The 24,259-nt window shown below is 42.5% G+C and overlaps 1 protein-coding gene across 1 annotated transcript in view; it reads left to right on the plus strand.

The window, feature by feature from the left end:
• Positions 1-24,259, plus strand: part of LOC104351106 (SPNS lysolipid transporter 2, sphingosine-1-phosphate) — a 122,071-nt gene that overhangs the window by 24,042 nt on the left and 73,770 nt on the right. The window contains exon 2 of the mRNA XM_086475411.1: positions 14,016-14,081. Coding sequence (XP_086331537.1) covers positions 14,016-14,081 — 66 coding nt within the window. The remainder of the gene's footprint in view (positions 1-14,015; positions 14,082-24,259) is intronic.

Below are 24,259 nucleotides of genomic sequence, written 5' to 3' on the forward strand. Positions count from 1 at the left end.
AGAGGCAAAACATTTTGAACATCCGCCACCTCTGGAAAAGCTTGGAGAACGCTCTCAAGACATAAAGACATAGGAAAACAGGGATTATTAGTTCTGCTTTTGGGAAATAACTTTTTGCTATAAATGTGCTGTGAACTGGCTTGCAGGACCTTGCCAAGCTTTTCTTTGAAAAAGATGTGGGATTCTATGAGCTATGTGCTGTGGTTAACTCTTGATCTTGTGATTAGCTGTCCTGACTATGGGGTGCACCTGTCATTAAGGAATTAATGCACATTTCATGAACAAAGCTTCAAAAATTAGAGCCTTTTGCTGTTTGTAGTTGGGGGAAACCCAAGCTCCTTCTTGGCTAGCTGTATTGCAGTGTCTCCTGAAACGAGTGGAGGCTGTGCCCTTTTTTTTTTTTTTCTTCTACTGTGTTGTTAATTATTGCAAATGAAAGTGTAGGTGACTTGCTGACAGCAATTTTTTAAAAATCTGACTCTTGAGAAATGAAGGGTTCAATACTACTCTGTTTTTTAAACATGGAAAACTTCCTGTGCAAGCTGAAGGAAAGGTTTTTCTGTGTTCTGGAAAAAAATGTACAATTATTAATTTTTTTCTTAGGTTCCTGTACTCATCTATTTTTTAAGATATTCATTACTGAATGCCCCGAGGGATAGTTCGTGGAACTTGATATCACTTTGAAATTCATGCAATGAAGTTAGAGTTAGAACTGTATTTGTCACTGGGTGATGCTGAATTATGGCATCTAACACTGCTAGCATGCCGCAGGAAGAACTGGGGTTCATCTTTGGCAAAGGAGGAAGCCTGCTCCAGTGGATAGCAGTCCAGGCTGAGGCTTGGGGAAAAGTAGGGAGTTTGAGTCTCTTCCTGTGCTGTGCTGCTCAGTTATACATGAGCTCAGATGTATCACTGCATCTCTCACGGTGTCCTTTTCCACAGGTTTAAAAGGTAGATGCTTAGTTTTTCCTACGTAAAAAGCACCAGGTTTTTATCTATTTTCCATTTGCACCAGTCTTGTTACCTTCCCAAGTGCTCGTGAATATAATTTCATTGCAGCATTTCTCACTAGTGGCTGTGCTCACTATGGTGTGTTTATCCACAGGAAATATTTTCTTTTCTTCAATCCTAGTCTTTCCTTCAGAGGGGCAATAAATTTTTGGTTTTGTTTTTCCTTGAAACAGTTAAAACACACAGGCAGGGCTGTCAGCTTTGTCATATCACAGACACCAGTTACTGTGAAATCAGACCTTTGATCAAAGGCCTCTATGTTTGCAGTATCAGAGTCTCAGCAGCCTTTATCACCTACCCACAATCTACAAATACAGTTTGAACGTGGAAAGTAGTTAAAATGGGTCTGCCTTACCAACATAGAAATAAAAGCTGCCCTAAATCAGAGAGAGTCTCTCCCCTAATAACAGCAACAACAAAAATGTTCCTGTCTGTTTTTTATTTGGGATACACGTCTTATAATTAATCTTTCTTCTCCTAATTTCCCTTTCATCTGGGGCTCTGCTAAGCACTTCACAAGAACATAATAACCAAGCCCTACTGTATCTGTGACACACATGATTATTGTTATTATCTTCATTAGGCTAATGCAGACTCTGAAATTCTGTATGATCAAGTAACTTACCCAAGGTTAAATAGTGGTGTAGTGTCAGGATTGGGAACAGAGCAGTCGTGTCCCTTAAGCCTGGGTTGAATTCAGGTTTTGCTAATGTGGGTGTGTCATTTAGGAGTGTTCACCACTGTCCTGTCACCATAGCCCTTCTCACAGAGGTCCTGCGACAATGCAGCTTGGCAAAACCCAAAAACATCGCTGTGGAGGGTGGTTTAGCTTCAGAAATTGCTAGAACTTGCACTGAACAAAACACTCTCTAAATAAAGTAGGGCAAGCCCTGTTTGTGCTGTGAGGATTTCCTGGTATCACTAGTCACGCGGCTACACCAATGACCCCTTCCAATTATAGGGAAGCCCTAGCCGTCATGCTTATTTTAGTGCGCTCTGTTCTCATCTAAGCACACACCCTCATGCAGGTTATAAGGTTTTATACACAGATTTTACTGCTATATCAGCCATGGAACTATCGTAGACCATAGTAAATTCTTTAATAGGTCATATTTAAGAAGCTAGACTGATGTATTTAAATATCTCCTGGGATAACTCCAAAGCTGGTGGTGTCTTTTCCCGTTTCGCTGATAGTGCTGTGGGTAAGCCCTGGGTTCCTTAACAAGCTTTTGTGCCCCACACAGATCTTCTTTGAATACCTGTGTGCCTTGCTAATTAACTGTACAAAGCCCCTTGCCTTGTTGGCTAGATGAATTTAAAGACACATTGCTTAGAGTAACTAATGCAGCTGTCGATGGTTGGGCACCATCGCTGATCATTTCTTAGCTCAGCTTGACCAGGACCCAGGATGAAATACAAGTGCTCAATGCATTTCTGTGGGAGGTGCATGCACGCAGACATGTGTGTGCACAGAGGAGGAGTGTTGCATTGCTTAGTGCTCAGGGAAAGGTGTTTTCAATCATTGGGAGATGTTGGAGTGGGCAATGACAGAAGGGCATTTCCACTCATACACAGATTAAAAAGTGCCCATGATTAGAGGACTGCAGTGGCTGCTTTAAATAGTTATGGAAGAAAACACAAGAGGGTTCCAGGAGCCTACGTTGGCAGTGTGTAATTATATACCTGCCAGCCTCATCTGCGGGAAAAATGTCTTCCTCGGGTCATGTGAGGATATGAAAAAAACCTCCTCTAAACAGGACCCTTTGATTTATTGACATCGTGCATGTAGTAGGATTCTTGCATAGATCAATGCACTTGTGATGGGCGAGTTCCCCGAGTGAATACAAGAACAGGGAGAGGGAAGGAGGAAGGGAATATGCGTTGGGTATGGGAAGCTGCTGTACGGATCATAGTGCCTTCCAGATCAGGAGATGGGTGAGGAGACCCAGAAAGTCCTGGCTATGGTGCTCCAGGGAGGACAGGGAAAACAGGTGGATGAAAGGAGCCGCATGCAAGAGTGGCCTTGCGGTAGCTTTATCCTCCTTTCTTTATGCAGGATGACAGGCTCATAAACCTACTTGCCATGTTCAGCAGTGGTCTCTCAGAGATGTTTAAAGCATATATTTAACAGTAAGGGCCATTCTGGGATTCCTAAAGTTAGGGTAGGTATTTTTATCTGCAGCCAAAAGCTTTTTTGTCTGGAAGTTAAAACGGGAAGATTTAGGTAGGTACTTGAAATAGTAGGGCTTTGGGGTTTTTTTACAGATTTCCTGTCATCTTAGAAGTGGGCTGCGGCACCAAGTTTGCATCACGGTTTTATCCAGGTTTTAATCTGTGGAGGTAGAGGATATCCTATAGGCAATTCCAGCTTTTCCTGCTTTTACACTTAAAGCCTCACGATCCTATCCAGATCTGCGTCGCAGAGGGAGATTTGTGTAGTGGACATTAACTAACGTTGCAAGAGCCACTTTGTAAGATCAGTATGCAGCTTGGCAGGAGCGCTGGAGGTGTGCTCGTATGCTCTTAGGCTGGCATGAAGCTGATTACCAGAACTCTTTATTAGCCCAGGACCATGACAGTAGACGTGTCATGCTTTGATTGAGAAACTGGCAGTTCTGCACAGCAGAAACCTGCCTGGAATGTGCCTGAAGTTCCCTGCCGGGCTGCTTTACCACCTGGCTGCTGTTCTTCTGCAGGCCACTCTGTACAGGTTACCTCTGCATCTGGCATCTCCTCTGCATTTTATAAAACGTTCTTTGTAGTAAAATCTAATGGAAAGCTCCTTACAATTACATACAAATATACTGGCATGCCCTGGACAGCTTGTGATGTTCCAAAATAGCTTCGAGGCATTGCTAAGCAGAAGCAGAATGCAAATGAGAAACGAGATGCAGTCACTTGGAAGTATGTCCAATCTGAGTGCATAGCTCTACAGATTTGATAGAAATCTTCTTAACTGGAGAAATTAGCTGTCATCTGCTGTAAATCATCAGTCACTAATTACCCTAGTTGTTCACTCATGTCTCAGTCCCCTGTGTCACAAAAATGTGTGTGGCTATTAAAGGGGAGGGAATGGGTAAAAAATCCTCACTCACTGGAGTCTGTGACATTAGACAACAGAGGCTTTCTTCCATTAGCCTTCTCAACCTTGAAATCTGCAGTTTTATTTCTCTTTAAATAACTTCTTAGTTTAACATTTTTAATTGAATTTTGTTATAGTGAAATGTGATGGGTTGGCAGCCCCACAGACATAGCTGCTTGTGCACGGAAGGGACACCTGATAGCACAGGCTTTGTGATGGGCTTCATGTTCCCAGCCTGCCTGAAAATCTCGAGTCCAACAGGGGCTGTGTCAGAAGGTAACAGTGCAAGTTCTCATGGTCTGTGTGAATGAGGCAGGCAACAAAGCAACCAGCCAGAGGTTATGCTTGCACAGGACTAGGTTGAGAACGGTTGTCCTCATGTCATATACGTCATTAGCTCTCAGTTTAGTATTGTTAAAATATTTGTGTGTATGTTGGCTGGTTCCAAGCGAGTGATATCTGCCTGCTTACTAGATAAGGTGCTATCGAGCGTTCAGTAGGATGTGGTAGTATGCTTCGAATGATTAAAATATAAGCAAGAAGATGTAATAGTAAAGGCATCAAATTGATTCTGAGAACAAGAGCCTAATCATTATGTATTGTCTCTAGAAGAACTTGTGGCTCTTTCCTTTCTTGATCTTGTCTAACCAGAAAACCATGAGAATAGAGCTGTGAAGTCCACAGCCGCATCTGTATGAAGCCAGCAAAAATCTCCAAAGTCTCTAAAGAAAAGAGATTTTGTAGATACTTATTTTCATTTCCTTGCAATTTGCGGCTCATGCCAGTTTCCTGACTCATTGTTACTCCGGTATGGTGATATGCCAAGTTTTCCAATAAGGAAAACAAGGGAGTGGTGAGTCACTGGCTGAATTCATATGCACTTGATTTACTCTATCATTATCTATACTGGTTTTATTTATTTTAATTAGTTCATATACAAAGTCTCTGAGATATGTTTCATTGCATGAATTAGCTAGACTTGTCTTCTGTAAAGATTAGAAAGCCATAAGGCAACTAGAGCTTTTGGTGGCAGGCCCACTTTTTTCTGCCATAGCATGTGTAAGGAGAGTGTGAATGGAGGAAGTCTCTGAATTTTCTAAGATCTGAATAAGTGAAATAATGTTCTTATTTTTTTGAGGCTCTGTTCTTTCATCTGAAAATCTGTTAAGGCTGATGATTAGGTCTAAAATGTCACAAGAGTAGCCTTTTCCCTTGGTAAAGGGGGAGGGGTTTGTTCTGTGTTAGAGCAGAGGTATTGCAGTGCAAAGTGTGCCTTGCTTGGTTTGTGAGAGTTAAAAACCTAGAAGGAGGGTCTGAATTGAGTCCCGAGATAGAGGTGCTGGGTATGGGAGAAAGGTCTGGTCAGCTTCGTCTAAAAGCTGTCAATGATTCCTGTCATTTCAGATGACTAATATAAACCTTTGCTACTACTCATGTTTCTCTTGGTTGTTTGAAGTTGCAACAGCTTCTGATTTTTACCATTCCACATAAAGGAATCTTTCCAAGTCTCAGTGAAATTCATTAGCTTGTTTTTAAGTTCAAGTCTAGGTGCCAATTCATTTTAGCCTGTCCTTTTAGCCAAATCACATAATTTATCTCTAATTGAAGTCTTTCCTTGGCTTCTGGGAATTGCAAAGCAGATTGAGATGGGCTAAGTCTCAAAGTGAGATGAGGCAGGGGTGAAATGAAGGATCTCATTGTAGGGAGCCATATGGCGGGGGCAGAAAGGAGAACGAAGTGACACTGTGAGCTTAGTCTCAGAGTTGACCCATGTCACTTCGCAGTTTTACTGGTGAGAGCTGTTGTTGCGCTGGATCATAAATGGAAAATCTTCCATGTTTTGGAATTTATTTAAGCTCTTGGGCTCATGTTGGCCAAGTATCCCATGTTCCCCACTTGACGAGGGCTTCCTTCCCAGCCATAGTCCTGGGAACAGGCCTACACTGTAATTAGGGAGATGAAGGACTTGATTAGGGTGTGGTTTTGCCAGTGAGGCACCCAGCATTTGGCAGCCAGAGTTGCATTCAAATTCCTATTTGTTTTGTTTTGATTTTTTTTTTTTAATCTGAGCAGAATGAGCTGTCCTGTGCTGCCTTCCCTAGACACCCTGACCCTGTCTTAATGATGCCTTGTCCTAATCGATTCTACACCTGATGAACTTTTTTTTTATCTCCTCCCACTCTTGCAGGCAATTTTGTGCTAGGACTTTGCATACAATATTACAGTGGAGTTGAGCTATGTTAGAGGAACCGTCATTTATTACTACCTAGACCCTGCCAGAGAGAGAGGGAGAAGTTGGGTTTTAATATGTTTTCTTCTCCAAGCCCTTGGTTAATTGCATTCCTTATTTTTTTTCCTAATGCGTAATTACTCGTTACATGCCGTGCAGGTAAGCCAATAGCCTTTGGGAACGAATGAATAGCTCCGATACTTCCCCACTGATATTACAATAATGATAAAAACATCGAATGGAAAAAGTGGGTGTGACAGGTGGTGCAAGTCTCTGAGGATAACATTGGTTTTCGATTCAGAATAGGAATGTCACTACGAAGCAGACGGAAGTTTTTGTTTTGTTTCCCAAGCAGTAGTGTGCCAGGCAGAGTGTACAGCACCTGCCCTAATGAAAGCCCATGGAAAATGCTGCTCAGGGCAAACAGCAAGTCCTCGTGTGTGTCAGAGCTACAGGTGGGTGCCCTTACGGGTTTGCTCTCCATTCCAAACCCAGTCTTCTGAGGCAAGCCCTCACCACGTCACCTCTCTGTATGTGCAGGTAGGGGGAGGCTGTCAGTGCCTGTGAAGGCTTTGAGCTCTCACGCTTACCTGCGCTGGGGTTTTGTTAGCAGATTTTTAAGCAGCTGTTTCATGGCCTGTGAATGACCGCAGTGCTGGGCACCGTGACCCTGGCCCGTTCTGATCTTTGGTTAGAACTGCTGTGCTGGATTTCTCTCTTCACAGTGCTCTGCTTTATTACTTAGGGAAACCCCTTTCTAAACAGGCCACTGTGGGTGTTGGCAGTTTCTTTTCAGTGCTTTCTAGGTCACAAGTTTCTTGCATGCCAGTGTGAGCAGATCTTAGGAAACCCTTGTTTTGATTTGTCTAGTTGCTGGTTTTGTTTTGTTTGTTTCTTTTTAATCTGGCAACGCTGTTTCAAAACCAAAGCCTATTTCACCAGTGCATATTGTCATGTCACGCAACAGTGGAAATGAGTTTTGCAGAAGGCAAGGCAGTGTGTGTGCATGTCCTAAGGAAGCTCCTGACAATGTTTTCAAGCAAGACATCATCACTCATTTACCAATACTTAAAGAGCAGGCCTGCTTCTTCTTGCATGTAAGACACGGAATGCTTTCATGGCAATCCAAAGAAGGTGGTACTGCATTTTAGTTCCAGGCTTGCTAGTTCTGGTAGCAGTGGCAATTTATCTTGAGGTATAAATATCAGCAGGGCCACCATGGTGGTTTTTTGCAGCTGAGTATTTAAATAGAGTCAAAATTGTGAAGCTGGTGTTTAATAGCTGGTGGGTGGCTGAGCAGAAGCCAGCTCGTTTGAAGCTTAGGGATCTGTGTGTGAACTGCAGTCACACCTTGGGGTTGCAGTGAAGATAGAATCACAGAGACCTCAGAATAAACTCCTCTCCACCTAGTCTTTTCACATGTCTCTGAACAGACAGGTGTGTACACCTCTCCTGTCCCTCCTTAATGTGTTATTTGAAGCAGGTTGAATATGACTGCAGGCATGAGGAAGGTGTCTTGTGCCTTTAATGGCTAGGAGGCCAGGGCTTGGCTATCCCTGCTTAGTTACCTCCACCTGCAGGAGCTGGTCCTGGAGGAACCAGGGAGCATAGCCTGGGAAGGAAAATGCCTTCACAAGGAGGAGAGGTAGGTAGCAACAGGTAAAGGAGGAAAAAGAGTTGTCAGTCAGAGCCTGCTCTGGCTCTTTGGGAGCCAAGAGAGTATGAGTCTGGGTTCTCCTCCACCTCCTTTGAGGCTTCCCCAAAGACAGGTGCAAGTCTGGGGCTGCAGTGGGGCAGGCGAAAGGGTGCTGGGGGCACACCTGATTGCTGTCAGTGCCCAGCCTGCATCGTGTGGAGGGTCGTGTGCTGGTTCCTTTCAAGCACCATAGTTTTTCCCCATTAAAAGCTACCTTTAAAAATGCCTGTGCTTTTTAAGAAAGTGGTTATGTTGTCCAGTGGTATTGCAGCAGACACACAGTGTTTAAAGGACGTGTATTGGCATTACTGATGCAAGGCCTGGTGAGCTGAAACCCTGTGGCTTTGTTTCTGTAGCCTTGCGCTCGGCGCACAGGCTAATGCTCTATTTTGCACCTGCCTTGGAAGCAGTTTGAAGTCACATCATAATGTTTTGTTTTGGTGAGTGGAAAATGATGCTCTCCAGGGAAGCTCTGATGACTATCTGCTTTGAAATTGTGATTTCATTGTGGCTTAACTTACAAACATTGTTTCTTGCCATGGTGGCTCTTTATTCACAGGTACAGGTAGTAGTGGTTAGTTGAAGAGCCCACATTTCTTTTGAACATAAAGGATAACCAGTGCACTCTGCACACTAGACCTGCTGTAGGCTGGTTCTGTAAATCATGGTTACCACAAAAACCATCTGTACTAAGATGACCTTCTGTTCAGAGTGTCTTTTTACCCCATGTCAGATGACCCTTCAGTCTTGCAACTTTTTGTTTTGTCATAGCACTGGTCAGTAACACAAAGTCTATCTAGGCAAGCAGCTTGCCTCCTGTGTGATCAGTACCACCTACCTCCCTGTTTGAAGTCTGAACCATACACTTCCAGGAAAATTTGCCTTTCCCAAGGCATTTCCCCTAAATCAGAGATAACTCAGGCCGTTAAATGTGAACGTGCATTCCAGAAGCCTCAGAATCAGGTCTTTTGTATTCACTGTTTGTGAAACGGCCGTTAAAGAATGGGAGGCAAGTGTGCTGGATCCTGCACTAGATCCTAGAAACCCTCTGATGCTGTCAGTGGATGAGGTCAGCCATGTTCCTCTTCCCCATTTACTTGACATTCCCTCCCTATCTTAACACTCCACGCCCAAAGACCTTTTATCCTCCCAGTTGCTCTTAAAAGTCCTCTTCATACCCTGTGCCCGCAAAAATCCGGTAACTGCCTTGGTGCCTTTGTCAGGTACTTAGACACTAGCACCGTGGCAGCCCTAGTAAAGTGACCCAGATAGGGCTGAAGTAAGTAGTCATTCCTCTGCCTGGGTTTCCCACTAAGTCCTGTCTTTCTGCCCATCTTGATCAGCACTCCTGACTAGGTGCTGCCTGTGTTTTGTCTCATTTTGTTCCAAGCTCTGCATCAGCATTAACAGTGTCTGGTTCAGCTGGTAAGATACTTCGGAAGGTTGGCACCATGTCTCCTGTATGTTTGTTCAGTCCTGAAAATGCCAAATGTGCTTAAGAAATAATAGGTAATAGCCCTAATGTGTGCCATGTAATTATAAAGGCATCCCAAATAGCCATCAGCCCTGCTGAGAGGCTGTCTGAGGAGGAGTGATGCCTGTTAGATGCTCATGGCTATTTTGAGATCCTCCTGGGATGTAGGTATGAACTTCAATCCAAGAAAGGCCTTGTCAGCCACATGTGGCAGCTTCACTTTCTTGGATTGCATCAGGTGTGGTGAGACACCTGGGTGCACATCTCTACAAGCAACATGATCATTGTCTGGAGCCTGGGTCCAGCTATCTCTGCCTTCCCATCATCTAGAAGCAGAAAGGAAAGTCAAAAGCTCTGTCATTTTCCTGTGTTCTCCTCTGGTCTATCATTGCTTAATTGTATCCCTAAATCTTATTAAAGTTTGGGGTGAGTCATTGCCATGGTGAGGTGGAAACAGAGCTGAGCGAGTTTGAGAGGAGGAGTGTCTTCTCATGTTGTGCTGAGCAGGAAGACTCCCACAGCAGAGAGAAACTCCTATCACTTCATAGATGTGTTGCATCATCTGCTTGCTGCTGCCTCTAATTTAATGCTCTAAATCCCATATCAAAACACCTGTAAGTCCAAAGAGAGTGTAAAATAGACTTGGAGTAGGAAATTAATGCCAATTAGACATGCAGATCTCTCTTAATCCTCTGAGACCTTCTTCCAAGGTCACACAGGACTTATAATTGTGGTTCCATATTGTCCTGCTGCATTGACTGTCCACAGAATCCACTTCCCTCTCCACCACCACAATAAAGTTGTAGGCTTAATCCAAGGTGGCTGCGCTTCAGTGTCCTAAATGTATTTAATTTGTGGCTACAGTAGTTCAAGACTGTAAAATGCATTATGATCTCTTGTGGAAAAGGGGACTGTAGTAGAACTGTAAAGCCATTGTCACTGGACAGATAATTTCTTTGTAATGAACTGACCAACCTCCTCTTTACTGTATAGGCCCCATTATCATGCCTTGCACTTGCTGTTCTGGTTTCTGGTGTGAATTTAGAAAGTCTTCTGTCTGTTTTCCATCACATCCCAGGCTCCTGTTCCTCCTGAGTTTTGGTGGTTTAATGTGCCTCTTTGGCAAGCTGGCATGGCTGGGAATGTGTTCCTGTAGGCAGGGCAGGCACCTTTCAGGGTGGTGGAGAGATCTCTGGATGTGTGTGTGTATTCCATCATGGGATTAGGAGCACAGAATCCCAGAATAGTTGAGACTGGAAGGGACCTGTGGAGATAATCTAGTCCAAACCCCCTGCTCAAAGGATCTGCCTCCTCAGGCAGTTTTAATAAGGCAGGGCTACAGCTCTTAATCTGCCTTTTCCCATCACTGAATCCGTCCCTTTGGTATCCTGTGGCAGGACAGTAGATTGTGCCGTTTCGCCTTTTGTACAGGTGAGATTCTGATAATGGCTTGCTCTTGACCCTTGTGCACCTACTAGTTTAGAAGGTATGAATGCTGTGTGGGGATCACTTCAGCACAGAGGTCTCTACCATGAAACTGATGTCAGGGTAGTCTGTCTGCACCAACTTTAGAATAAATTTTTTCATCAGCTGCCATCTTAACTAGTGTTTCCTGGGAGTGGTATAGTTGCAATGTACCTGGTTTAGTATTTTACTGTTTTTCTTCGCAGCCTTTAGGTAATATAGTTGTAGCCTGTTTCATAGAGTGTATTTAATTTTAAAAATGAAAATCTATCACCACGTCAGTGGGAGTTGAAGCCTCATTCTGAAAGAAAGGTGGGTGCAAAACATAGCCCTTTGTTACTGAAATAAAAGAAGCTGCAAGTTGATGGGCTGAACAGGAGCATGGCATCCACCAGGAAGCCATGTGCGCATGGATCAGGAGGTGAATGGACATCACTTTGACTGCCCAGTGATGTACCTCCTTGGATTAAGTCTTGTATTGAATGTGTCTGCAAAAGCAAGGAGAACTTGGATGGCTCTGACTTGGCTTCTCCAGCTGGAGTGTTTGGGGCTCAGCTGCAGGGGGGTAGTAACATATTTCATGTCTGTGTAGCACAACTGAGTGGTGATAGGAGAGCATAAGAAAACATCGTGTTCGGTATTTCCTCCCTTCTTCCATGTTCTTCTTGAGAATGTTGATGGGTGTATCTTCTATAAAATCTGGATTGTAGTACCCACAAGTTGTTCTGACTTGCTGAGCTTCACCTGATGTGGGCAGTCTGGGACCAACCAATAATGGAGCACAAATTGAAGGTGTTCAGAGCTGGTTAGGCTAAGTAAGGTTTCTAGGTTGGGTTGCAAGATAACCGCTTTTTTTGTGAAAGGGTGGGACAGCAAGGGGAGTATGTAAGTCATCTAAACCACAGAGGGTTTTGCTAGGATAATGCAAAATTTATTTTAGTTCTTTAGATATTGCCTGAATAATGATACCTCGGCTATTAATAGAGCAAATGAGGGAAGGACAGGCAAGAAATACCAGGGCATTTTGAAAATGGAGGTAAATCTGCCATCCAAGAGGAAGCCAAGAAGTTCCTGTTGGAATTTTAATAGACAGCAGTGCTCCAAAGGAAAAGAAAGGCCAGGGGAAAACTGCCGTCAGGCTAGATGTAGTCAGGCACTTATACTAATGCTTCAGAAAATTACAGAATCACAGCATAATCAAGTTGGAAGCAACCTCTGGAGATCATCTGTTCCAAGCCCCCTGCTAAAAGTGGAGTCAGCTAGAGGAGGTTGCTCAGGACCGTGTCCTGTTGGGTTTTGAATATCTCCAGTGGTGGGGAATCCACAACCTCTCTGGACAACCTGTTCCAGTGTTTCACCACTCTCACAGTAAAAAGGTTTTTTCTTATGTTTAAATGGAATTTCCTGCATTTCAGTTTGTGCCCTTTGCCTGTTTTCACTGGGCACCAGTGTGAAAAGCCTGGCTCTGCCTTCTTTACCCCCTCTCCTATCAGGTATTGATACACATTGATAAGATTCACACCCTTCTCTGCTTGGGGCTAAACAGTCTGATAGACAGACTATGGAAGGGGGCATTGTTGTAGGAGGTTGAGCTAATGTTACTGGGCAGGTGTTGGTAGTCTAAAAGCCAACCTGAATGCTGCCCTGAGTAAATGGTGGTGTACGAGTGATATGGAGTAGGACAAGTGAGCTTTCTTGCCTTTTTCTTCCTTTTCTGTATCTTTTTTTTCCCACTTTAATACCTTTAATTTATGTTTTCTTGACATTGTTCCAGATGCCTTCTCGGAATAGTTATCTCTGGGTCTTTTATCTTGTTGTGTTTGTCATTTAGTGTGATCCTGGCAGTCCCAAAAGCTAAGATATTTATGGTGAGTGAGTTCAGGTTGGTGCTTAGTTGATTCTTGTGACCTGCAGTGATGAGCAGAATCACTTTGGATAAAGTCTTGGATCAAATTTTGACCTGGAGGTGAACTTTTATAGATGTTCAGTATAGTGGGAGAACGGTGTTTCTTGGTTTGTTTTTTTTTTTTTTTTTTTTTTTTTTTTTTAAAAAAAAAGGAAACTTGCAGATCCTCAGTTTTGGGGAGGACAATAGCTTAAATAAGGAAGTCCCAGATACTGAGAGAGCAGCTGTCTCTGTTCCAAACCCAAGAAGTCAGAGTGCAGTTTGTTTGGGCCGTAGACAAACGTTTGGGCTTATGGGTCTGCATCTGATGCAAGTGAACCATAAACAGCTTGGCAAACGTGTGTTCCCCAAGATGAGTTACAAAAGCTCTTCTGTGGGTTTTCCCTGTTGGCTAGTTGGTTACAAAAGCATGCCTGTTCATATGTACCTGACATTACATGTGTTAATATGTTTGATACTCCAGTGCTAAATCTAGCTGTATATATAAATACTATAAAACCCGTTAATTTTGCTTATGCCAACTAATATGCTGGGGATTTGGGGAAGAGAGAAGGTTGGTTTTGGTTCTGCTTTTAGTTGCTTTAAAGCTAAGCATTTGGTCACTTAACCACCTTTACTAAGCTGTTTTAAATTTATTTTCTGCATTTGTTCTGGAAATGAGAAGCCTCAGAACTAGTTAAATGTGAAAACTTCCATCATTGCTCCTGTTGATGTGTCATATCTCCTCCCAACAGAGATTTGTTAAAACTTGACTTGGATTCAGTTTGTCTATCTTGTTGAACTAGATGCAGAATCAGTTTCCCTATATTTCTGTGAAATAACAGGAGTAAGGGATCTGGATTCTGCAGAAAACAAACAAAAAGAAAACCCTGATCTTATTTAAGTTGAAAGAAAACACCAGTTTCTCATGCATGAGGATTTAATTCCCAAATTCCTTGCATGGTGTTATAGCTACCTACCTCTGCTGTTAATTGTAGTAGCCCAAAATTACTGAGTGTGCATGTATAGAAAATAAACCAGTCTGCAGACTTGAGAAGTTACGTGTCTAAACCACTGGAATTTGAAGCTTTGCTAATGCTTCACAAGAGGTTTGAGCTGTATGCTTTTCAAACGCTGAAGGCACTGAGTTTCTTCTCTCCATTTTCCTTGCAGGTGTGTTACTAGACATCCAGCAGCACTTTGGAGTCAAAGACAGTGGGGCTGGCTTATTACAGACAGGTAAGAGTATTTGTTTTCTTGTTGGTTTTTATAACCTTCCTCTTCTCAGAAGGGTGCTTTCAGATTCCTTCAGTTATGGCCCTTGGGCACATTGGCTGTGAAATACACACTTACTAGGAAGATGAGTGAACATGAGGGGTTTTTGGTTTGGAGATCAGGGTTCGGAATGACTTGAGTGCAGAATGGGCCAAAAGCAAACAAGCCTAACGATGTTATTTATGACAACTAAATTGAAATAGGAGACGGCTACTTCCCCTAGATCAGAAAACTAATGATAAACCAACAGCAGAGTCCTGATTTTCTCATTTCTCTTAACTTGCTGTGGGTTGATAATAAGTGCGATGTACGATGCCCTTCATGTGCTCTACAGAGAATCTGCTGAATGTACAGTAATTGGGAGTAGAGTGTGGCATGAAAATGTAAAACTCATCAGGACAAGTACCTGAGGATGAAAGCTGCAGGAAAGGCTAACAATCAATGCATTCATGGTAACTCACGGATTAACAATATCCCTATGATTTTGGTGCTCTTAGCTTCAGACATTTCACTCCTTGTGTTTATTACAGGATTATACAATTGTGATGTCTTTTTAATGTAGCAGACATCTGCAGACAGAGCTGTACAACCCCAGGACAAACCCAGTTTTTCTGGCCTCTAGTCCTGAGGTGGTTTAGTGGAGTGCCTTTGTCAATGGTCTGGATTTGACGGCATTGAGTAGCAGTCTGCTGTAGTTATGACAGCACACTTGATCTTTATTGAGAATTGGAAGGACTAGCCAGAGAGCAAATGCAGCATTTTAAGGAGAGAAACAGTTTGGTTTGAAAACTTCCTACAGAGTTATTAGTTGGAGTCACAGATTTGTGGTGCTGTGGTTGTCTTGTCACTGTCATCTGTCTGAGGGAACCACACTGGAACAATTACATCTCTGAAAAAATTAGAATTCGATTAGGATTAGAAGTAGTGTGCCAGAAAGATTCCCCCCACTCCCCGTTCTTTTTCTTATGCTATCACAGTGGATACCAAATGCATGTCAGGAGCTTGTCCATGAAACTGTAGCCAACAGTAAAGTGTATAAAATCGTTCATTCTTTATGATCACACTGGAGATGAGAATGTTCTGGACGTCTGTCATTTGGCCTTTGATTTCAAACTAGTTTGATTGAGATATATATATATATATATATATATATATATATATATTTCAAACCACTGCAGTGTCTCCTCCTTTTTATTTTCTGCAACCTGTGGCACAGCAGGGTCCTCATCTGTGGTTACAGCTTGTTGGTCATGTTGCAATACAAACAATTAATAACAGTTTGTATTAAGGCTTTAAAAATGTTCTCCTTGTGGGACAGCAGAGTTCAGCTAAGCTCATGTGTGCAGCACGTGTCCGGAACAGAAGGCCTGGGCTTTACAAGCATCACTGATTATAAGTAGCATCAACCACTTATGCCCAAAGTGGCACTGGTTGTCCGTCAGGCTCTTTTCTACAGCAATATTTGTATTTATTTATTGTACTCAGAGGAACAGGTCCTCAATGTATCATTAGACACAAAGTGCCTTCAAGAAAATATTCTGGTGAAGACGACACTTGCCAAAGCATATATTTAATCTTCATTGCCCTCAGTGGATGAAATGTTCAGCAGATGATTTACTGGCAGCAAGTAAGAGCTAAGCTCCAACAGGGCATTTCATTTGTTAATTGCAAGAAGTGTTATTTATTTCTCTAGCAAACATACAGGGCATCTGAAAACAGCATCACTGAGATATTTCAAGATTGCTGCTGAGTGCGTCATGATTTTTGTAACTGATAACTGCTGCTTTAAGAAAAGCAATGTTGTGCTCTTTGGTTGTTTTTTTTTTCGGAGCTGAAAACTGAGGGCTTGACTTTGCCCCTGCAATATAGATAACAATGCATTAATCACAGTGCTGTCACAGGGCAAGAGTTCTCAAATAAAAATAAATAAAACACCATTTCACGTAAGTAAGGGTAGGGGCACATAACTGAAAACTTATTAAATGTATTACTTCAGCGTAACAAGTTTCTCTGTTGGCAGCTGGCCCGTGGCCCATGTACCCTTAACCCTAGTGAAATAAAACACACTGGCCTAAGCCACCATAAACACCACTTTTAATCTTTTGCCTGTTCTCTAAGTCTGACCTCTCCAGATGTGCAAACTGGGGAAGATGGATGCAGAGTGTATAAGCATTTGACCAAGGCTGCAGAGGAAGCCTATAGTAGAGCTGGGACTAGGACTGATGTCTCCCAGACCTCTGCCTTAACCTCGAACAGTTCCTTTGCAAGCAGACAGACAGAAATATAATTTTATTCCCAAGAGATGGTCCTGCTCACTGATTGAGTGATGTGAGACGAAAGCTCATCCTGACTATGTCCTCTGAATAAAGAGTGGATTAGTCCTCAGCTTGTTAATCCTGCATCTAAATGAGTCCTAAATTAATTTACAATGTTAATGAGGGGGAGTGAAACATGGTATTCACTGGCAGTTCATATCACTCATCAAACAGGCTTTAAAAAATAATAAAGAAAAACTGAGAAACAAGGCTGCACACAGTTTTAGGAAGAGGTGGTACTGAAAAGTCAAACAGCAAGGGGAAAAGAAATCCACCAAAGGCAGTGTGTGACCCTGCGTTCACACCGTAACCCATTCTTTGCAGGCACAGCCAATCTCGGCTCTCTCACTCCAGACATTCAAAAGCCAGTTCATACACTCCCAGCTTCTGCCGCTCTCTAGAAAGCAAAAGTGACTGGTTTCTTAGGAATTGCAAAGACAGAATTTGAATTTTTGTCTTCTTTTATATTAATCCCAAGATACAAGCTGCTCTTTGCCTAGGAGATAGAATGAAAACTGGTTAGAGGGGCATTGTAACTCCTTGTACACAAAAATCACAGGGGCACTCCAACCTCATCCATAATGGAAAGAAGCAGAACGTGGTAGTCTCTGCAGCAAGGATCCTGTGACAGCAAAGGACACACTGACAGATGGATCGCAATTGCTGCTTGCCCAGTGGCACTGTAGAGTAACAGGCATATAACTATGTTGATTCCAGAGCCTCAGTTATCTCTTGATGATGCTATAATTCTGTGCTGATCTGCCTTTCTAAAGCACTACATACGCAGTTATATAAATATTGTTAAGTTCACTTAACTGTCCTACAGGCCAGCACCTAAGCTGTCTTGTGGTTTTCATTTCTTACTGGTTGCTTTTCCCAGCTGGAGAAAAGATAATCCTGGCTGATCTCAAAAGGTGATAGAGCATCTCCTTGCCTACTTGAGCTGTACAGCTGTAGTCAGTCAATACATTTATATGCCAAACCATACAAAAAGTTTTCCGATGTGTGGAGTTAGGTAGAAGCAGAAATTTGGACTTGCCAAAAGTACAAACCACTAAAAACACAAAGACTGGGAAAATGAACAGCTGGATTTGTAGAACTGCTTCAAAATAATGTTGTTCTTCCATATATGCTTAGACCACAGGAGTAGTGCCCCAGTGCTGTACTCTGGTTTTCACTAGATTTTTTTTTTTCCCCCCTTTCCTAAATTTTTGTTGCTTTGTTGCTCTGTCTGCTTTCCTTGCCCTTGGATTTATTTTGCTTTTGTGTCTCTTGCCAGTGTCTGTTTAGCACACCAAAGCTCTAATAATAATAGTGCCTGACTCTCGATACAGTTTGTCTTCTGTAGATCTCAGGATGTTTTATATAGGGAGGGATAACAAGGCTTGCCCTTTTCTACAGATGGGGAAATCAAGAAAGCCAGATGGGAGAAATAACCTGCCCAAAGTCACACAGCGGGTCTGAGGCAGAGCCAGAGTGAGAACTGCAGTCTAGTTCCTGAACACGCAGCATTCAACTAGGTTAATGCTTAGACCCAGAGATTTGGTCCTTGTTAACGGACACCTTAATCTTCTAGCCTAGGCAGCTCAAGCTCAGAGCACGGCACATAAAGCAGTGGCGACCTCTGCAAGCGGAAGCATCAATGGAGAGTCTGGCAAGGATTTCATTGAAATGCAGAGGGGAAAAGTGTCTGTCTTCAGAAAGAGCACAGGAATGTCCTTAGAGGAAACCCTGGTAACCAAAAGTTTATACCATAAGGTCCAATGCAAGGAAATGTAATGACTCGAGAGATTTGGAAGGACTCATTAAAGGTGAATAATCATAGATAGCTGGGGCGCTGAAAGAACTTGTCTCTTCTCATGTGGAGAGAGATGGGCATACTCCCAAATGCCTTTCAGCCCCTGGTTTCCCAGGAAGCCAAGCGATGCCAGGTACTGTCTTAAGTCTTGTCGTGGGCTCATTTTTCCTGTAAGGGTCAATTCCAACTAAAACCTATGTTCATTTGAAAAGTGAAACCTTCACTTATCTGAGTTCCCCTGCCTCTTGAACCGACCTAGGGTAACCTTGCACTAGATTGCAACCTCGCAAATGTGTTAGCAGCTCTGGTGCGCTGTGGTCGTACCAACTGGGCTATGAGCATGTGCAGTGAGCGGGAAACTTGAAATAGTGGAGTGCAATGGTGGGTTAAATCAGACTTGCTAAATTGAAGGGTTTTCTTTCAACTCCCTTTGGCTCCATCTTCTTGCCGTTGGCTTGTGTTGACAGCCTATGCTGCTCTAACACTTTTTATTTATTGCACACAGAGGCCACCTCCCCTAGATGCTAACCTTGAATATGTGTGCATCACATGAGTTGCAGATGCCTTGTGTTTCTTTTCTACCGTTTGCTTCTACCTGAATAGTTACTGTCTTGCTCCTCATCTGTGCTATGCATAACTGAATCAGATCTTCATCTTTCACTTCCTACTGCACCTGCTTAACTGTTCTTCTTGCTACAACAGAGGAACTCATATTCTGGACACTTTCCTGTTTTCTATTTAAAATTTGTGGGCTTTCCTTTTTGAGTGAATGACTTCTTACACCACAGCACGTCCCAGGGCCTTGGTACCTCAGGTGTTCAATCCAGAATGTGAGGCAGAATGCTTTGTAGTTGGTCTTCCCGATTTATAACTGCAAGTGGTTTGGACCACCATGTCCTACCCAGAGCAGGTCATGCCACTGTCATCTTCCCTTCCCCCAACCGTGCTGAGCCTTCTTAAATCCAGGTGACTTCTCTGGCAGTCTGGGGCTCTGAATGCCAGGACAAGGTGGAGCTCTCTTTCTGCCAGAAGGAGGTCCTCTAAGTCGCATCAAAAATGAGCAGAACCTTTTTCCCCATTTGCCCCCCTCCCCATACCTGATTTTGTATTGTTTTTTTCTGAACTTCTCTAGCCTTCTGTAACACGCCACTGATCTTGGGATTAAGTAGTTTGTATAGGACAGCTCCAGTTTAAGCAATAAAGATGAAAAAGGAGGGCTCTGTATTCAATGTGCCTTGATTAATGTTGTGACAAGGGTAGTTCTTTTTCTTATCAAGGCAGAGTGAGTTGAGATAGTCCAGAGCCTGATTATTTCCCGCATAAGTCCTTTACAAGTTCCGACAGTCCTTTTTCCTGTGTGCTGGAACGGTATCTGATATGCTAAGAAGTCATGGCAATCTGAGGGTCTGATTCATGGAAGCAGTTAAGCCTATTTGGAAATCCCTCTGCAATCAACAATGAACATATTTTCTCGAATCAGTGAGCAGGTTATAGGAAAATATGTTTGTGCCCTAGCCCAGTTCCCCATACACCAAGGACCAAACTATAAAAATGCTGTTTACCGTGTGCACTCTCACTGGACAGCCCTAGATTGCAAAGTAAATAATCTTATTGGGGGAGAAAGGGCAGGGAGGGGAAGATGTCCTTGCCTCCTGCTGATAGGAGGTAAATGCTTCAGCCAGTGTTGCAGTTTTGTCTTTTTATTGTACGTGTCAGCAAGTGAGTGCAGGCTACTAGAACAGGGAAACTCTCCAGACTGGCTTGTCTTCGTTAATATCTTGACTTTATGATGCTGCATGGCCACTAACACAACATAACAATTCATTTTCCCATCCTGTCTTCCTGCTCTGCAGAAGGTAGGTTTGTCCTAACTATTGGCCTTTCGGACAGGGCAGGTACTTGGGCTGGCTGTTGCAAGAGAAACTTGCACTTGTGCTGCCTGTGGCATGTCTGTTCTGTAAGCAGATACTGGCCTATTTTCCCTTAGGCTGTAGTTCAAGCACCTCTTGCCAAGGTTGCGTTCGCTTCTGTAATTTATTATAATAATGAGGGGAAAGATTTCCCACAGATTTTAGAGAAGTAGTTATCATTCCACCCGAAGTCCTAATGTTTTTTAACATAGCCTGTCCATCTCCCCCTATGCATGTTCCTCAAACCTCAGAATTTCATTCAAGCTCTTTATAGTAGAAGATGGGATTTTTGTTGGTATTGTGTAATTCTGTTAGACAACGACTTCCTCTTAATACGAGCTATGCAGTCTCATGTAGCAGGCATCTGCACTGTATTGTGTGTTTCATGCACAAATACCTTAGAAGGGCTCATCTGGCCACCTTTGCTTTTATCATAACACCATATTTGGAATTTTAAGAGGAAGATGAACAGCTGAGTTACATTAACAGTTATTTTAATGCTGTTATTACACATCTAATGGCTACTAGTTGCTGGAAGAGAGGTGTGTGTTTATATTCAATACCTCACAAGTAGTTTATTTTTCTTTCTGCCCCCTCTGCAGTGACACTAAAAGCTTTTGGTAGTAAGTGGAAAACTTGCTTAGATTTAATTCTTGCTTTTCACTAAGCCAGTAAGTTTAATTTTGAAGTGTGGTGACCAGAGGAGTATTTGTATATGGTCTAAATCAGGAGAAGCCCTGAATTTCTTTTCTGTAGATCTGTGTGTACAGTTGCTATTGATACCTATTGGGCCCGATTTGAAGGTCTTAGCCCAGAGGGAAATGTTTTTTGCCTTGACTTTAAGGGAAGTTGGGTCAAGGTCTTCTGTGAACTGGGAGTGAGAAAATAGAACTAACTTTTATAGTGTGTTTTGTATATTTAATGTACTTCATCCCAGGAGAGCTATAAGTGTTCTCTCTGAAAAGATTTATTTTAAGATTGTTTAGGTTTTGTCTTGCCTCCCACACCTGAAGAACTGTCATTTTCTTAGAGCACAAACCTACAGTTCTGCAGGGCAACATACTGTGTGGTGGAAAATGTAAGCAGCTATATTCATACAGGGATCTGAGATCGGGTGATAAAGAGGTCAGTCTTGGTCTGTGCCCGCTGGGAGATTTCCAGGTTCATATAGTACAGTCGGAAGCATTGCTGTCGGAGTAGGTGTTTCATTTGGGAGAGAGAGATCATTTGGATAAACCAAATAGCCTTGACAGAGTGTGAAGGAGCTCTGGAGCGCTGAAGGTACAGTCATGCAATGAAGTGAAGAGCACTGACATTAGTTGTAATACAGCAGGCATCTAGCAGACTCTGCAAGTACCAGGGTGTTTTCATAGTAGTGGGGATGTTGGGGTCCTAGACCAGTCCATGCAATCATTTTGCTTCTCTAATGTCCTGTCTTGAGTTCCAGGTGGCTTTTTCTCCAAACCAGTGCTTCTCAAAGTCTTTGAGCTGTGTACCAGACCACTCTGCACCCTTAAAATCAAATTTTTGTAGTGATTTAGCATCAGACCACTATAAAAATAATATTGCTGTGTGGCTGGCTGCAAAAAAAACCCGTTGCTGTTACCTTGTGGAACACAATTTTGGGAACTATAGCCTTCAGCTGTTCTAAGCTGCTGGAGCAGGCGGTGTGTTCCAGGCACAAGCAACTACATTTCAGTACGGGCTGCGGCAATTCCCATGTATAGACCCATACATACTTGAGGAGGAATGACTCTTTGTAGCCACATATATCTGGCTTTGAAAATGAATTCCAGGGCATCAGTTACGTAAAAAGTGAACATTCCTCATGGTATTCGGTAGTGTTACCAGCCTGCAGAACTAGATTCCAGTTAACACAAGTAAGTCTGAAGCACATGAATGGTGTATTGTTGCATCAATTCAAAAGTAGTCTCCCAGCGCACTCCCCTTACCCCGATACGTGCACATATTCCAGGATTTTTCCTGTATGCTGATGTAAGGTTATAGAGCAAAGACCAATTTTCTGTTTAGATTATGCAGGGAACCTGGTTTTGGAGGGAAAATATTACTGACCATAGTCCATTACCCAGTTCTAAGTTAGTTCCCACAAAAAACATAAAGGTACATAAACATTTTTTGCTAAAACTCTCTTCAGTTGTTTTCAAGTTTTAATCAAATGACTGAGGACGGCTTAGGTTTTTAAATCTCAGATGAAAAACAGTTACTTGATGGGATGAATAGTAGAGGGAGGGGTTCACAAACATTCTGATGTTCTTTGGTGCTGCAAGCAGGGAAGTGCATTGGTTTTCAGTGGTAAGTATGTGTCCAGGGAAAGTTCAGTTCTGATCTCTTTTATTCCCCCACTCAGTTATACATCAGGTTATCCCTAATTAACATTACCTCCCACCAACCTTTTCATCCACTAATGTTTACAGAAGCAAGATTTATTTCACATGTTCTCCTATTGCATCATTCTCTTTGTTCTTTGTAGATGAGCTGAATTGGAGATGTAGCAACTCTAATTTATTCTCTTGCGTGACCATAGTGTTGAAGTGAGAACATTAGTAGCAATATTCCTTTCCTGTGAAGAGTTGCCTTAAAGAAATAAGAAGTTATAATAACTTTAACTTGATTAGCTGGAGCTATGTTAATTTTAAATGGATGGTTACAAGTTACTATTGGGGTAGACTGGCAGTGAACTAGGGAGGCAGTACAGGTCAAGCAGTTTGATTTCTTCTTACAATTCTGCTGATGGCACTGGCCAAGGTGCTCTCTTCTCTGGGTCTTTTCCCTGTTCTCTTTCTCTAGATCGTCAGTTTGTAGAGGCAACCCTGTGAGCCTGCGATGAAGTGCTTGTTAAAACTGACCTTGTTAAGAGTTTTGGCCAAGTGAAATTTTCAGGATAGGATTTGTCTGTCTGGTGGTTTTTTGGGGGGTTGGGTTTGTTTTGTTTTGTTTTCCTTGAAGGGTGTTTTAAATATGCTCCAAATTCTTTATTTTTAATTCTGACTTAATCACAGTTACTGGTTTTATCCATGCCTCTACCCACCCTGGAATCTGAGTGGTACCGGTCACCACAGCAATTGATGGTGTTAGCTGTCAGCTCCATGCTTGTACGTTCAGCATCCCGTGGTTTTGTCCAACCTACTTGGCAATATAAATACCAATAAAATTGCCTTAGTGCCATTGGCCACACCTTCTGAGCACTAGAAATCCTTGACAAAGTCTGACAAAGAAAGGTGCTATTTCATGAGGGCCTTTATGACTAGAATGAGTCATATAAGAAAGATGGTGAGTTAAAGAATAACTTTGCCACAAAAAAAAATAAGTTGTGGGGTTTTTTTGCTTACTCTGGAATGTGCAGAGTGCTTTAGAGATTCATGTGTCATTGAACTGAATTGCATTCAATTTAAGCATATGGACTGTTTTTAAAAGCAGCCTTCCATTTTACAGGTGTAGTCTAGGATATATAAATGCTGAACTTACTAATTGTGCCTACAAATCAAAGTAGTTAAGTGGCACTAATTCCACCAGCAAAATTGCTCCTAGGGTAAATTGCAAACTCAAAATTAGTGATTGAGTTGAGGATCCTTTAAAAACCTGATACTAAAAATAGATATTAATTCAGAAGGGCTGATGTAAAGAGTTGTTATGGTGAGAACCATGCAAGATTGACTAGATAAATCTGTCTCCTTTGTCAATCTTCTTGAAGGCAAAATTACAGAACAGTAACATGAAAATGTCTCATAATTTTTGCTGGTTTGGCCCACCCTGCCGTCCCATTTCATTTTTAAATTGACATCCACCATCAAAATGCTGCCTGTATGATGTCCCCCAAGCAGGGGTTCACAGAGCACTGCTGCAGTGTAGAAATCCCGGGTACTCCTCTGCTCTAGGTCACGATGCTGAAAGTGTCATCAGCTGTGTAGTCGCTTTTGTTTAGTCATATGGGCCTAGAAAAAGGATCTGTCTCTATGGGTTATTTTGTTGCGTTTCTTTTAAAATGTGATAAGATCCTCTTATAAAGAAACGCACTTCGTCAGGATGTTTAGCTTCCCTAATATCTGTCACGATCTGTCAAAACAGCAGCCTTGCAAGTTGGCTGTTACGCTGAACATT

This window comes from Leptosomus discolor, chromosome 18 (assembly GCF_034619465.1).
Source record: "Leptosomus discolor isolate bLepDis1 chromosome 18, bLepDis1.hap2, whole genome shotgun sequence".
Classification (NCBI taxonomy): Eukaryota; Metazoa; Chordata; class Aves; order Leptosomiformes; family Leptosomidae; genus Leptosomus; species Leptosomus discolor.